The 17527-nt window shown below is 38.4% G+C and overlaps 1 protein-coding gene across 2 annotated transcripts in view; it reads left to right on the forward strand.

Annotated features, from left to right (window-relative positions):
• The first annotated feature begins 4107 nt into the window (after positions 1 to 4107).
• Positions 4108 to 17527, forward strand: part of sh3gl2a (SH3 domain containing GRB2 like 2a, endophilin A1) — a 38696-nt gene continuing 25276 nt past the window's right edge. For both annotated transcript variants that reach the window (XM_078261969.1, XM_078261976.1), the window contains exon 1: positions 4108 to 4300. In XM_078261969.1, the coding sequence (XP_078118095.1) occupies positions 4256 to 4300 (45 nt within the window). In that variant the 5' untranslated portion in view covers positions 4108 to 4255. The remainder of the gene's footprint in view (positions 4301 to 17527) is intronic.

A 17527-nucleotide genomic window follows, 5' to 3' on the forward strand; every position in this document is an offset into this window, starting at 1 on the left:
ATTCTAATATATAGTAGTACCAAAAAAAATTATCTGGATATAATTATTACTGCCATACATGTTAAAAAAACGTGCCTGTGGATGTGTCAGTAATGTGTGACTCAGAAACTCTGACTGTTCCAACTGTGTGATATTCCAACTTGAGACCAGTGGTCAGTGTAATAAAGTTAATGGTAACAATCCCATATTTCACATGAGCTCAGCCTTCATCTGTCTGCACAGTACAGGTGAGGTTTATCGTCTCATGAGTTAAGACAAATGGACACTCACCTCAGGCCACACGCACAAATACAGATCACTAAGCCGTGGGACCTAGCACTTTATCAGAGCTGCCCGTCGAGGCCAGTGGGCAGGCAAACTTAGCAAAGAACTGCACTCAGGTCACTGTCAGCCAGTTTGATGTATCATTCGTACTTTCTCTGGTAGCCAATCAGACCTACTCAGACAAAACAACAATGGTTTTCAGGGTTATCCTGCAGTATTTGTGATAAACCCTCAAACATTACATATGCTGCCTTCACTGTGGAGCTGGTCTGATCTGATAGGGTCATACAACAAACTGTGATATGTGTTGCATGCAGTTTTCACTCTTACAAACATATGCATCATCATTGCTGCATTATTTTCTACCACTAGGTGGAAGCAAAACATCATAGATTGTGACTTATTGGGCAGACATAACAGGTATATAGAGCTGGATAACGTATAAAAACAGGACCCTTTTTGACCCTTGATGTAATTTTTTTGATGTAGACATTTCCTTTGGTGGTATCCCTTGTGAGTAAACTGGATTCATGCATCAGTGATTTATATAAATTCTGATTGAATTGCCTTTGCAATCCATTTTCAGGCTTACCTTTTGACATTTTATTAAAAGCACTATTTTTGTTTGGTGTCTTGTATGTGCAATATATATATATATATATATATATATATATATATATATATATATATATATATATATATATATAGAGAGAGAGAGAGAGAGAGAGAGAGAGAGAGAGAGAGAGAGAGATGTAGATAATTATTTCCTTCTTCCACATGATGGCGCCACTAACATAACAAATGATTCTCTGCATTTTTAATCATCACTACCTTGTGTGGTGGAATTTTTGAGACAAAATGCAGCAATCAATCTGCAGTGAGGATAAAGATGGAGTTATGCACTTGAGGAACAATTGAATTCTTTAATAGATAAATACACTCACAAAGAAGCTATGCCATCCTAATAATATTAAACGCACATGCACATCCTGAACTGTGTGGACCCAGTCTGTGATCTAATGGTGTGAAATACACCTCCCACAAATGTACACTGCACACAATAATTACAGTAGTTTATTATTGTGTACCCAGTTTGTTTGCATTTCAACACCCAGCAATTACTTATCAAGATCAAAAGATGAGCTGTATTTAAATGCTTTACTAACAATTGAAAGGGAGAGTGAAAAGATGAATGTAATACATATAACATTTCACAGCTCTACTATATCTTAAAGGTTGCATCTCTCATTGACTGTTTAGAGTTAATTTCCTACACAAAAGCATCTTCGAATATACAGTCTCTATTTGTTTTATTTGGACATATTTTACAGCCGCAGATAAGACCACATTTAGGATTTGATAGCCCATTTGGTGATCGTCACTCCGAGTCTTATTCCAGGGCTGTAACAGTGGGCATATGGGATGCGTCTCTGACTGTCTGCCCAAGTAGTCCCACCACAATCGACCAGCCATCTGGCGGAGAGGGGCTGCCTCTGAGCTGATGAATGTGTGCAGGTGACTTCTTAACTTTAATTCAGAGCCATTATTGTCATTAGTGCTGCAGATTCGTGCAGGCTTTTAATCTTATCAGCCAAAGAATATGGTGATGCCTCGGATTGAGTTTGGGTGTGAGTAGCCAAAAATGGGGCCAATACATTGCGGTTAAAAGTGTGAGTACAACAGTAAAAATGTGCACAATTCGCTACTGCACATTATCATTAAGCCCTCATATATGTATTGTTCTGTTCTGAGGTAACTTTAAAGCCCACATCCGCTATTATCTGTAAATCAATGTCAACACACTCATCTTTCATTTTGTTTGAAATAAACCAGGTTTCTGTCCTTAGCATAGTGCAGTAACAAAATGTGCACATTTCTGCGGTTTCTGAGTTGACTGATTGATGACACTAGTCAGGGATGGCACAAGTTCATGATTTTATGTGTTGATATACTCGGATTTGGACAGTTTGTGGAAAGCTGCCTTCAGCTTCTACACACAGCTGGAAAAAAATAAATAACAAAACAATGTCACCACGAGGTCCATAATTCTCAAATGCTCAGGAAAATGGAAATGTGAGCATCTACAAACTCCATCTGTTGAGGAAGATTGTATGATAAGATCCAAAGCTCCAGAACATCTACAGTACTAATGGACCTTGCGGTGAGATTGTATTGTCAACTTCTGTTTCCAGGGTGAAGAATGAACTTTCAATTTGGTCATAAATTCAGTTAATAAACTAACTTCCTCAAGCTATAGTAAAATATAAACATCAATCCTATTCAATTTTTTTGTGCTTTTTGCTTATTATTCTTGTTTGACCACACTGATGTTTTCCTCTCAGCTCTCTAAATGTTTGTGTAGGTGTGCATTTTCACGGCTCGTTGCTTTCTTTTAAACACCAATGTGTGAATTGTTTTTGTGTGTAAATCAGCATTTTTGCACCTGGACCATTCTATTGTTCAATGTAGAGTCAATTTCACTGATGGAATATGAAGAAGGTTAGTCACTAAGTTCATAGTGGGTCTTCTGTCTCTCTGTTGATGGGCGCTGTCCAGGGTGCTGGAGAAGTTGGGAGCTGCTGAAGCTGTCAGGCTTCTTTGTATAAGTCAGAGTCTCATTAGAGGTGCAAGCACCGAAACTAATTGTATATCCCAAGTGTTTTTGTAGTCTCTCTGTATTTATTTCTCGCCAAGGTGATGTAGTCTATATCCAATTCATCTAATTAGAAGTAAAGACAATACCTTTAGCACCACCACTGCAAAGGGAAACATACATTTTAGTCTTTAACCAACAAACGTGATCTACAAACCTTGATATTAAGGTTAGCAATTGTTTTACTTTCCTCTGCATTACTTCATCCTAATGTCAGATTAAAGCTGACTCTAAATCAATGGTGGAAGAAATGGAAGATCCTTTACTGAAGTGAAAGTACTAATACCACAATGTGAAAATACTCCACTACAAGTAAAAGTCCTGCATTCAGAACCTTACTTAAGTAAAAGTGTGTAAATATCAGCAAAATGTAATTAAAGTATCAAAAATATGTTCCCTGTCAGCATTTTACTATTATATATGAATAATATTACTGTTGCATTAAAGTGTATGTTGCATCTATTTTACTGCTGTAGGTGTTGAAGGTTGGGCTAATTTTAACTCCTTTATCTACAGCACTGAAACATATACTATACTGTAAGATCATTATATGCTTGAGAACCATGTATCGCTAAAAAGTCCACTTTTAATGAGGAAAATCAGCCCTGTTTTCGGCTTTGTGACGATGGATTTTCCAGCTAATCGAAGAGGGAGAGTTATTTTGCTTATTTTTCTCAGCCCATAAAGGAAAACTGAATCCTTCAGTTTATGTTCAAAATCAACAAATTTAGAGATACGTTGTTTTCACTGGAGAGGAAGGGTATGTAAAGTTGTAATTTGAAAAGTAACTAAAGCTGTCATATGCATGTAGTGGAGTAAAAAGTACAATATTTGCCTCTGAGATGTTACAAATGGAAATACTCAAGTAAAGAAGTCTACAAACACCTCGAATTTCTACGTAAGTAGGCTTACAGTACTTGAGTAAATGTACTTAATCTGTTTTACGTTCCACCACTGGACTAAACTAAGTCTACATATATATGTATATGTCGCCGTCCCCCAGTTTGATCTACTAAATGAGCTTAGATCAGAAATACTTCAGCCTCCTTTTAGAGTATCCAGTCGTGGTGAGGCGGCTGCCGCTTTAAGAGGAGCTGACTCCGACGTCATCGCCGTTTTATAGACATGTGGCTCTGACATCCAATAGCCTGATCATCAGGGCTTTAGTCTGTCCTCTTTTTCACAGGAAAGCCCTCTGCTGAAGACCAGCGTAGACAGGGGGTTAGCCACGGTTGCAAGATCATCACCACCAGAAACAATTATAGGATCGTGATTTCCTCCCTCACGCACCTGCAGATTCAAGTTTATATTCACAGCTAGAACCACCGTGTAGCAACCATGTCTGTAGCGGGGCTGAAGAAGCAATTCCACAAAGCCACTCAGGTAAGAAGAACGCGACGTCCTGAACACCAGATCTTCATGTTGTAGTGTCACATTGTTGGAGAACAGTGCAGTGGCGTTTGGGTAGTAGCCAGAGATCGGTCTTTATTAACACCTCGGGCTGCACTTATACATATAGCAGCCTGCTGCAGCTGTGCTCCATCTATTCCCTCTAAATCACTTACTCATTGCTGTCCTGGTGCTGAAATGTACTCCACTGAAAAGATGGTGCAGCATTGCACCAATAGAATAATTTGTTACTCGTGTTTTGCACTGCAGCATCCGCTGTATTCTGCTGTGGTTAACAGAAAGACCCACGATAATAATTCAGTCCTGTTTCTGTGTGGCCATCTGGGAAGCAGGTGGCACGACAGTGTGATGATGGTGATGTCGGGGACGTCAGTTCCTCTCGGTACCCTTCAGATGACATTCCGCACAGAAAAGCAGCAGAGCTGTAGCTCATGGGCAGCAGCTCACATTTGCGCAAGTTGTTGTTCTTAATGAAGGACGGTTTAAATCAGTTTCTTTCAGCCAAACACAGTGGGAACTCCAAGGAGGAGCACGATGTTACGCAATCGTTAAGTGCGCCTTGGAGAAATCCGCTCCTACTGTACCAGCAGCGGTACGCCATGTCCTCGGCGCCCTCTAAACGTGCTGATCTTCTATTGCGGGATACCAGTGCTGAATTAAATCATGTCTCCCCTTTCTAATGCTGAATCATCTGTGGTTTTTAGATAGGACTAATGCATGAGAAGATACTCAGTTCAAGGTTACTCAGAGGCTTCCTTAACCCATCCCTCCCATTTTAGTATCTTAGTTATTTTATTTAGAGCTCAGACTCTCAGTAAGTTTGAAGGCCATCAGAGTGTTGGTCATAGTCAGGCCCGCCATCAGAAATTATGGACAGGGGGACAACATGTTCCAAATTGTAGGCCCCTCATCCAACCCACACCATCACTATAGACCTTTGCATGTGTCGCCCTTGTGTGCCACCCCCTCACAGCAGCCTGGCCATAGGTCACCAATAGGATCTTGATGGTCAAAGGTATGGACAGATCTGTCCCTGCGACATTCTACTAACTCTAGAGCTTAGAATGACTTTTATTTCTGGTGTTGGCTGGGAGCTCAGCATCTGAGGGAGGTTGTCCTGTTTCTCGGGGTGAGTCACAGTAACACTGACAGTCATTTTGAGGCGTCACACAGCAGGACACCCCGGAGCCTGGTTGAGTCACACACACACATGCTGCTCTCTCCCTCCATGTTATCCAGTTCACCCAGTCTCCAAATGGCCTTAGCTAGAGCTCCCAGTTTACATTATTCCTAATCGTCACTGAGATAGATGGGAGGGTATAATTTCTTATTTGTGACACTGATAGTTGTGTATCTCTTGAAAGTCGGTGTCTGTAGATAGTAAACGCTATTAATTACATGTTGGACCTGAATTACTGAGACTAACGCGCCGCAGTTTGTGAGGACAGGAGTTAATTTATACATTTAACAGCTGGGATCCATGTGGCGATACAACAGAGTCTAGTATTGTATTTTTAGTTATTTATGCTGCCATTAGTTATTTATGTTATTGTTCATGTCACACTGACAATTGAGAGGCTTGTGTAGATGATTTAAGACAGACACAGGAATGTTGTTATTCTTGAAGTACAGCACTTACAGATCAAATATAAACAATAAATAAATCAAATAAAAGGAAATAAAAAGATGAAAAATTAGCAGAAGGTTGTGTTCTGCTGTTAACATCTCAATTCTAATCAGAAGCTCATTTAATCAGATTGGAAGTAGACAGCAGCCAACACGGGGCATTAGATGGCTGCACAGATTGTGTTAATTCTGTGTGATGAGTCTATTGTCACCCATTAGTAGAACCCTCTCGCTCCCTGCAGATGTTCCTCTACAGCCTCAAATGCTTCTGCGTGTGAGGCGATGGTGCATAAGAGCATTTATATCTGTAAATATACATACAGTTATGTAGCTTTCAGTGTGCATGCATATAGAGGCATGGTTGAGTGTGTAAATATGCAGTGAATACATTTGAATTTGTAGATTTTGACAGTCTTCATTACAGTTTTACTCCCAATGCAATTCAGTCAGCTCAAAGCCCAGAGTTAGCTGTCTCTGTGGTCTCCTTCTGTCTGTTTCTCAGCATTACACACACCCCCAACCCCCAACACACACACTGTCACCCTCCCCAGACTCCCAGTGGCAGAAGGCTCCTATCAACCCCTCTGTTCCAGTGCCACAGTCCTGTAATCCAGGCCCAGACTCACTAAGGCAGCAACCCAGCAATCTGGCTATTTACACACACATCCTCCAACCAGACCATGGCAGTACCCCCACCCCAACACATCAATAGGGGGGGGAATTTCCAGCCTCTCGAGAATTAGATGAGAATATTGATGCCAATGTTATGTCTGTATGGTAGCCAGTTATCTTATTTTAGCATAAAGACAAAATATTCCTTTAATGGCGTTAACTATACACAAGATGTACAGTTGTCTCTTTTCTCAGTGTCATCACTCAGGACAGTTAGGTGTGGATAATATGGATTATATTAAATGTAATGGTTATTGGAGGAAATAACCAGGCAATAATTTAATTTCAGATAATCCAGCAAATTGAATACACCACAAATTAAGGTTTCTTTATCAAATTGATGCAAAATCATATTAAAATCCAATATTGGCTTAAAGCAGTGCTAATTGCTGTGCCACATTAAATGGTTCAACCACAGATATTAAAGGAAAAGCTACCTTGCTATAAACAGCTAAATCAAAGTGAATCAAATTAAATTGTCTCAAGGTAGGGAAAGCAGAGCCATATGGACAGCAGAGTACAGGACATCTTGGGCCTAATATCTGTGATGACATAAAGTCTCAATATAAAACATTTCCATAAACACATGGAGCTGCGATAATGTCCAACAATATGTAGATTGAAACAGATTGCACATCATAAAATGCTGCATTGACCTTATAGCCCGATGTGTCACTAATTGCTAATTAGCTGTGCAGCTTTGTCTGACGTTAAGTGTACAGCATCTGCTCTGTGAGAGATGGAAAATCCTCATTCTTGTGCGTCTTACAACATTTCTTCATTATAGACTTAATGCACTCCACAGAGACAAACGGACCATAAAAGGTAGAAAGCCATGGAGTCACAGGAGTTTTGTAAGATTAATACACACATGCTCACACAACCTCCGCTTCACCTTCTCACATACATCACTGAGTAATTTATTTTACACAATCACACTTTGCTCTGAAGGAAGACATACATCTCTCTTACCCAAGGACATCCTGGCTCATAGTGGTGCATTAATAACGGTGGCCATTTTATAAAGAAAGGAAGCACGGGGCATGAAGGGTAAAACCCAGCAGGTCCACTTCAAATTGCCTTAACCATTCTAACAGTATATACTTCTCCATGAGCTGTAATATGTTTGACTGCCTTGAGACAATATGTACTTTATCAAACAACAATAACATGTTATTATATAGCCTGTAGCAGATGCTACTTCATGATTTCTCTGTTTCCATGGAGGTGTGTGTGTGTGTGTGTGTGTGTGTGTGTGTGTGTGTGTGTGTGTGTGTGTGTGTGTGTGTGTGTGTGTGTGTGTGTGTGTGTGTGTGGTTTTATTTGGGGCTGTTATATCCTCAACTAATGGTACATGGTGCATCACCTACAGTTCTGCTTGTTGTTAAGTCAACCCCTAGTTTAAATACCTTTTTTTTTTTTTATATTTATCTTAAAGTGAGTGTGTGCTGCCAGCAGGAAGACAAAAATATGTTCATTAAATAGAAACTGCAGAAATGAGAGAGGGGAGATGAAGAGGAAGGAAAGAAAGCCTGAGAAAGTGTGCCAGAGTGAGAGGGGGAGAACAAAAAGAAGAGTCTTTTGGGGGCGAGTCTTGTAGCTTTTCCAGATAAAATGGTTGCTTTGCTTGTTGTCAATGTCAGAAAGAGGCTCACAAGTTTCCTCACAGGTTTGGAAGCTTCTGCATGCATATCATGTTTAAATCTATTGAGGCACTTATTTTTGTATGTACAGTTCGTGAATTTGAGAGTTAGTTGAATTTCAAAAATGGTTAGATATGATTGACCTTTTGTCCGTCTAAATTTTATTCTGATACCTTTACCTATAGTACTACTTTGAGTCCTAGCTGCAACTCCAATACTGAGGAAGCCATTGCTCTTAATCAGGTCCAAACAGTATTGTGTGCTAAATATACTTCTAGTTACCATATTTCAGCTATATTCTTGGGCGTCGATCAGCACCATATATGCTGCATACAGTCCATTACATATAATTATATTAAAATATTAAATCTAATCACTTTGATGAATTTAGGATGGTAGTATCACTGATTCAGTATATCGTCATTAACACCATGTACATTTCTTTCCAAATGGAGATACTCTGTGTTAAAAATACAAAAAATATACACATGGAAAATTACTGCCAGCACAAATTACAAATGACTTTTTAATGAAAGCAGTAGAATATCTCCAGATTTGAAAGACACCTCACAACTCCAGGTAACAATGCCACCTATTATAATTTAGATCTGTTCAGACTGAGAAAAGCTGGAACTCAGCCAAGACACCTTTGAGGAACGGCTGTAGGAGCAGCATGACGTGTTCTATCACCAATGTTCTGTATGTAAACAAAATAATTTGTCAAGATACAGTAGCTACATTATCTGTCTGAGTATGTGTAGCTGTTAAGAAACAGCTATCACATTTGGATGGTGTAAATTTCTTACAGTGGGTAGCAGAGCCATAATCCTTTATTTTGTATTCAGGCCTGGTTCTACTCGAGGTTTCCCAGTGTGTGTGCTGAATACTAATGAGTACTACATGTTTTATCCTCATTATATTGTGTGTAGCATTATGATTTTGCAATTCGAAACCATCTTGCTTTAGTTTATAGCTTAGAGACAAATAATTAAGTTATTTTGTAGTCCATTTGAGGTTAATTCGTCATGTATGTAAGTGCACAGACATAGACGTCGAAGGTATTTCCGGCTTGTCTTTCCTCAGAAATGGGTATGCAATGTGCAAGCATGGATGTGAGTGTGCATATGTACATCCATGTATGCCCATGGACAAGAGTGGGGTCCCTGGATGTGACTGACTCCTGCAGGGCTTTAGGGCAGCAGATTGTGAGTGGGTGACTCATCCAGCCTGGATCCTCATCCAGGCCTACTGCAGTGCAACGTAAAATAGATCCAGCTGGGAGATAACAGAAGAGGTGGGAGGGGCGAAGAGAGTGCAGTAAGGAAAGAGCCATAAGAGAAGACAAGAAAGGAGAAAGAGAAGTAGATAGAGAGCGGCCTTCGTGAAAAGGTAGGGAGTGGCAGAGAGATAAAGGTAAAATTCCAAGAGAGCCAAGAGATACTAAAGGCTAGAGCAGGAGGAAGGACTCAGCCAAGTCAAACAGGCGGAAGTGTGGAGAACGCTCGATCTGCAGGGATTTACTTTCTTGCAGGCTTTAGGAGAAACTGAATTTTATCAGTTGATATTGCTACTATGCCAGTTTTTTACTCATAAATTCCGGGTAGGGCTGCATCTAATGATTGCTTTCACCAACTGTGTCCATCATTTTCTCAATTAATCTATTTGTCTTCAAAGCTCAAGGTCTTCAAACATCCTTTGTCCAACAAACACACAAAATATTCAGTTTACTACAATCTATGACAAATGTAGGCTTCTAGATTTAGCTTCTAGTGTGTTTGGTATTTTGCTTGGAAAATGATAATTTGATTGTAAAATTAGTCTCTGAATAAAAAAAAAAAAAAGTTGTCAAATAAATGTCTCAGTCATCTAGGTCAAAGGATTCACTGAGTAGTAGCGATAGTTTATATTTGTTGTATCACAAGAGAAAGTCAGTACTGGACAGTCCCACAGACCACCAGATTATGTTCATTGACAACATTTTTTATATTTTTGCTCTATACAATATCTACATCGGTGGTGACAGTGTGGAAATACTCTTACAAGTAAAACTCATACATATGTATATATGTTTGAGTAAAAGTGCAACATATTAAGTGCAAGTATTGGCAACAAAATCAGCTTAAAATACCAAAAGTACTCATGCAGAATGGCTCATTTAAGAATATTATATTGTTGTATTAGAATTATTGATGCAATAATGCATATGTATTACTCTAATGTTAGCTTAAGATGGGGCTAATTCTAACTTCTTTATATACTGCCAGGTAGTTATATTTATAATAATACAAAATCATACATTTTTAGTTGATTATATTTTGTATTAATAATCTAGAGCTGCAAACTATCAAGTAACTAAAGTTATCAAATATCAGAATGGTTAAGGGTTAGGAAATGATCCTGATTACTGTTAAAAAGGCAAATGTCTATTTCAGGTTTGAAAAAATTTTTACTTCTCACTTTTGCTTCAACTTCTGTTGACTCTTAATCATATGATAAACATGACTTGCCATCTCCAGGGCTGCTACGTTATAATGAGGTGTGACCAGAATCAATACAGTAAGTCTTGACATGCTGTATATGTCAATGAATCCCATAGATTATTAAAAGTATTAAATAGAACAGGGTGGACTTTCGCAGAAACTTTGAATAAATTGTTGACAAGACTGTACATGTAGTAGCCAGAAGGTTGAAAACTGGACTGTGGAGTTCACAGCGTTCTGACATCAGCTTTGTTCCAGAGGTCAATGACAGACTGACATGGTCTGTACTAGTCCTAATGTTTGCTCGTCCTGTGGTTAAATGCTATCGGCAAATGTCCTCATCTTGACGAAATGTGAATAAACAGTGTTTAGCCAGTTTCAAATCTGCCAAGAAGAAAGATGTGCTGAGTGAAGGAAACTGCAGATTGTCATTCAGACAGTTGCTTGAGGTTTTTGGTTTGTCTATAGAAAGTGAGCTGTTTTTCATCACCGTCTGAGGTTTCTATCTCCTCTTTTCCACTCCCTTATTTCTCATCCTCTCTCCCAGCATCAGTATTCAGGCCACTGTTAATGTTTTATTCAGGACTGGCATGTTATATATTCCAGGCATCAACCACTGCAGGAGTTACTGCTGATGGCTCGGTGCTGGAAAAGGGAAATTCTCAAGACCTGTTAAGTGCTGTGTGAAGGTTTGTCTTATCTAACTTAATAAATGGGGAAATTGAGCATAGGTACTTATGTGTTCTGCATAGTTCCCCCTAAAATATTATTTTGAAGATATTGACCATTAATATGACTTGCTGAAAGTTCAGGAATATTACACAACAAAATAATATCACCAGGTTTTTCATTATATGATTATTCCACAGTTAATGTGTCAACATTCTTGCAGAGGGTAAATGTTTTTGCTTGTATCCGTGGCAATAGCTGAAACATTGATAAGACTAAATTAAACCACCTTTACGCAAGCACGCACACGCACACAAAAACTTCTACTTCAGGGACATTCATGTCGCATCATTATTACCCAAATCTATAACGCAGAAGCTTGACGTACACTCTCCTCGAAACGCATTTTGGTTATTGGCTTTTTTTTTAAACTACCGATGTGTAATGAAGTGCAATGCAGCATAATTTATAGATATGGATGTTTTTACATCCCCAGAGACCTTGTGATGGTATTGTCTGATGTGTAGTGCATTTATTCAGGGTTAAAGGACATCGTCCGGTCAGAGCTACTGAACCAAGTCACACAATCCAATCACATTTTCAGTCAAGATTTGAGACAGAAATGTAACATTTTGCATTGATATAATGAATAAAAAATAACATGAAACAAGACCAGAAGAAAAAGAAGTCATCAGCCACTCTAGTCCCTCAGTGAGGCTGTAATGATCATTGTAAAGAAAACCAAATAGTTGAAGAGAGAAAGGTTGAGGTCCAAATTTTGTTTTTGGCAGCAGTAATGAGTAATAATTGGCCAGAGGGTGGTGTCAGAATAAAGGTCTTGGACAACCTATATCAGTAGAGATAGATTAGGATATGTTTGTGACAGTATATTGATGTAGCCAACAGATCATCATTTATTTTTTTATATTTTATAATATGTAATGTAATGTAATGCTAGAGAGATTTTAGCCATACTTGCGTCACGGATCTATGGAGGGCAATGTCGGTTGGTCCATCACTTTGGTCCAGACTGAATTATCTTGTTAACTATTTGATGGATTGCAATGAAAGTTTGAACAAACATGCATTATCCCCTGATGATGAATCCTATTGACTTTGATGATCCTCGACCGTTCCTCTCCTGCCAACTATGAGGTTGAAATTTGTCAACGACATCATCAGGTCAAAATGATCAAATACCTGCAAAACTGATGACATTCCCATCAGCCTTAACTGTACTTTGTGTTTAGTGCTAATTACCTAATGTTATCATGCTAACATGCTAAACAAAGATGGTGAACATGGTAAACATTTAGCATGTTAGCATTGCCATTGTCACCGCTCAGAACAACCTCACAGAGTTGCTTGCATAGCTGTAGACTTTAACTATTTTTAATATGCATGGGACTGGTTGTCATTTCTGTAGTTTAAACATCATCAGCATTCTCATCAACGCAAAGTAGCAGTAAGGACAAAGTACTGTTGAGGTTGTACTTTGGTCGATAAACTTATTGGGCAAAATAAAATTTGGACTGTCAGAGGATCACCATAGTTCACAAAGACAATAGATAAGTATTAATTCATTTCATGGTAGTTATCAACACATTTCACTAAAAAACAACCTGCTATAAGAAGGATTCATCCTCTGGGAACCATGAATGTCCAAAATTTCACAGCAATCTATCCAATAGTTGTTAAGATTCTTCAGTCCGAACCGAAGTAGCAGACCGCCACACCTGTGAGCTATGACATGCTAAAAACACGAAGGACCAAAATGCAATGACATAGCATAATATTAACTTTATATTGTAGCAGACGCATGTATTGCTGGAAATGAAGTAGAGAGGACAATTGGGCAGGAAAAGTGTGGCGCAGAAAGGAAGAAAGCGGGATGAAAGATGATTGAAAGAGAGGATGAAGTGTAGGAGAGAGCATGAAGAGATGAGAGGAGGAAGCCATGAGAAGAGGATGATGTTGGGAACAAAAGAGGAGAGGAGGCTTTGCTTTCAGGCAGCTGCAGTATCATGCGCTCAGTCCTAATGCCTAATTTGGCTCATGAGAGGACAGTAGTGAGGGGTGGGAGAGAACAGAATATGCTTTATTGTACATGTCTGCTAAAGCGAGTGTCCAGCAGGTTTGGGGGGGGGGGGGCAGTATGTATCTTTTTGTGCTTGTATGCTTCCCCTATTGAAAATAAAAAAAGCCATTTTAGTTGATCTAGCCGTGGACTCACCCTATGCATACACACAGCGTCCTCCTACCAACTGCAGAGCTGAGACTGAATGTCTTGTCAGGGATTATACTCGGATTAATCAGAGTACAGTGACTCTGCATCACATATCGGAGCTGTGTATGAGTCCGAATCAGAGCACTGCAGCTGTAATCTGTGAAACGTGGTGCATGTACCGGATGGCGGGGTCAGAGATCCATGACTCCTCCTCGCTGTATTTTATTAGAGGATTGCTAATATATCATTATTTTGCTTTATGCTAAAAAACACTCAAATGTTTAAGGATGGTCAGTGTGAAGAGGCAGATACAGTATATCGGCTTCAAGTCTTCAATTATATATGATACAGTAATAAATGATCTAAACTCGTACTATTATGTGTAATTGCTCTAATATTATTGTTTACCATGCAGTTGAGTTATGAGTAATTGAATCACTCTTTGTGTAAACAAGCCTCGTCATCATCTTCTAGACTAGTGACACAGGCTTTTGGGTAAGCAAAGTTATTTTTCTGCCGTTGTGACAAAACACCGCCCACACACGCTGTGGATTAGACATCTTGAATTGACTGCAAATGAAGAATATCCTTTTAATTTATAATAAACAGTCTGCTGTATACTTGCATGTACAGTAGGTGTGTATGTTATCAGCCATCTGAGCAGGTGTTTGCAGTGTAGATAAATTAGTTTGATAATTGTGTAAATTCTGCAGCGACTCAGATAAAGGTAAGAAAGTGTGACAATCCTGGGAGAAAAGGAGTCTTAATATAAATGGAATTGATTAGATTTTTGTTTTTGTCCCTGACTTAAATGTCTGCATAGAACACACCTAAATCAAGTGAAACGCATACAATATAGCCTGTTTTTTTACAGCTACAAAAGACAGACTGTATAATGATGTTCCATCAAACTGCTTTTGAAAATGAGAACATTTGCATATATCATTTGAGCAAGACTTTACTTTAAGTCCCCCTCATTTACTGTTCACAAACCTTATATAAACATTTAAGAAATGATTTATAACAGACTATAATGTAGTCGTCGGCAGATATATAACAGATATATTATTCATGTGTTTGTCAAGAACTGCACCCCCTCCTGTGAGCACCCATACATGGAGGCTGGTGTATAAACGGATAATAAATGACAAATAAAAAATATCTTCATAGGAGAAGTAAATAGTGTACATAAATAAACACTGTTTGCGTTTTGCTAGTTTTTTTTCTTCCTCTTGTTGGCATATTCCGTTAAAAATCTCCTGAAGCAGATGTTTGTGTCTCACCACTGAGATAAGACCAACCATTGTTTCATGAGATTGTATGTAAAAACACTTAAGAGTGTCTGGGCTTGAATCCATAAATTATTATCAACCTCAACCTACTTTGTTATCATGGGCACAAACACAGACAGACACTTTATTTATTTATTATTTGTCTTTTTTTTTATAAAATTAAATTTTTTGAAGCACCGCTGAGCAGCTGCAATCAGTTTCCACTTTATCAGGTACACCTACTGTAGCTAAAACTAGTGCAGTCTAATGCAACAGTCCTCTATTAATCCTACCTTCATGAAGGTTTTAATGTTCAGTTTCTTTAGAGAGATGCTGAACTGTATTGTATTTTTGGAGGCTATACTTTGTAGTGCTGTTGAATTGTAATGTGTTTTACTGACAGGTGTTTCTATTGTTTTGTCCACCCCAGTTATATCAATGAGGGCAGGCTAAATAACAGAAGCACTTCTCTGCCAACATTCTGAGAACAACTTTAATACGCTAATGTACACGCATTAGTATAATACAAGGTCACAAGGTGAATTGTGTATTGATCCCTCACAGATGATTTATTGAAACATTATCTGAACTTTATTTTTTAATTTACAAATCTTCATTGAACTGTATTTAACCTCCACCACTTCAGGGTGTTTTCCCTGCTGACTTTTTTTAGGGGCTGCAACTAACAATTATTGAAAATATGGATTAACCTGCTGATTATTTCTACATTTAATAGTTTTGTTTATAACACATAAAAAAAAAAATATATATGCCCATAATCATTTTCCAATGATGTCTTTAAATTGCTTATTTTGTCTGACCAAGACTCCGAAACCTAAAGTTATTCAGTTTACTATCATGGAAAAAGAACGAGAAGAATAGCTTCAGATTTCTGTCAGTTGACTAATCAATTAAATTGGCTAATAATATTGTACACATACTTCGCAGTAAACATCTCTCTTTGTATGAATAGAAGGTTCAGCAGTAACCATCAGTATTCTGGGTATCATTATTTTTTGCTTTGTGTCCCCTCCTGAGGTGACCTTCTTTATGGACTGTAAAACTAATCAAATCAGACCACTGTTGAATAGCAGATAGTCAATATCAAATATAGAGGATGTTGGTCTGTTGAGGCTTTTCAATTCAATTCTCCTCTTTTAATGGATCATACCGGCCTCTGGATGTATTAATATTGTTGTTTATTTTCTGAGGGATTGGTGCAGTGTGATTGAAAGTCTGTGGTAGTGTTTGGAGTTTTTTTTTAGCTGCTTTATTGATTTTCTAAAAGCACGGCTGCTTGTTTCTTGCAGGATCCATTATTCTGCTGTCACTGCCTGATAGTTTAGCTGGAAGTTGGATGTGAAAGACATTTGTCTTCATCAACAATGATAATGAATCTTCCATCATGCCAGGCAGCATTTGTTCAACTCCAGTCTGGTGTTGTATTGAAAGCTGTGAAAAGATGTGTTGAGTTCAGGGACCTTAGATGAGTGTTGGTGTCCCTTGCGCTCTTACAGACCACAGAGACTGTACACTCCTGCTGGTTTGTTACAACATTTTGCTTTCCTTCATGGTGCAAACACGGTTTCTCTGCAGGCATGTTGTCACAGCATTTAAACATACTTTATTGTCTTTATCATATTTCTTCTCCTGCTGTTGCTCCAGATCTCTTCTACCTATCACCTCTCTTTTCTAATGTGTTCACTGTTTATTTTATTATTCACATACATATTTATTATGTTTACATTATACATTATGAGCCCTTGATGTTTACTTTACCTACACATGGCCTAGCACTTGAATATAATGGTAAATTATACAAAAGAACAAACATTTTGTACCTTTTTTGCATTATTATTTTGTCAAATGACTAACAGTAGTTGTGCTTCTTTGATTAAAGATAAAATGGAGCTAATAAGGATTATAATTCCATCACTCAGTGTGGATTTCAGTGAGTTTCACATGTTTTCATTGGGCTTTGTTTTTCGATTACCGGTCATGTGCTCTGTGGGAGTTTTTGTTTTTGACATTGACTGATAGAGTGCAGCTACCTGGTTGTGTTGAGTGATGAGTCTGCTTAGTTTTAAATATCAGCATGTATCGAGCCTTGCTGCCTCTGTTCTGTGTGTAAGAGACAGTTTGTGTTAAAGGTCAAACAGCGAGGGTCTTCCTGCTAGGAGACACATGGCAGCATCTTTACTGAGCCTCCCTCACTGTTCCCCCAGAGACTGAAATGATAGAAAACTAACACCATGACTTCCCAAAACAAGTCGAGGAAGCAGCAGATTTTTAAAATTTCTGCTGTGTCCACTCAATATTATTATATCTTCTTTTCTGTATTCCCTGTGTATAAAAGCCTTAAATGGCTAGTGAATCCCACTGGGTCACTTATAATGAAGATCATTGTACTTTACATAAAGGCAATTCACCTGCTCTCTAATAGCAATAACTCATCTCTAGAAATAGTATTGATCTGATTAGATTTTATTACAAATTGACAAGACTTGATTAAAATGTGACTATTTAAAGCTGGTTTAATATTAGTTCTTTATGACCAGTGAACGGACAGTACAGAACTAAAGCTCGACGGGCAGCTGGACTATAATCGGTAA

This window comes from Sander vitreus, chromosome 2 (assembly GCF_031162955.1).
Source record: "Sander vitreus isolate 19-12246 chromosome 2, sanVit1, whole genome shotgun sequence".
Classification (NCBI taxonomy): Eukaryota; Metazoa; Chordata; class Actinopteri; order Perciformes; family Percidae; genus Sander; species Sander vitreus.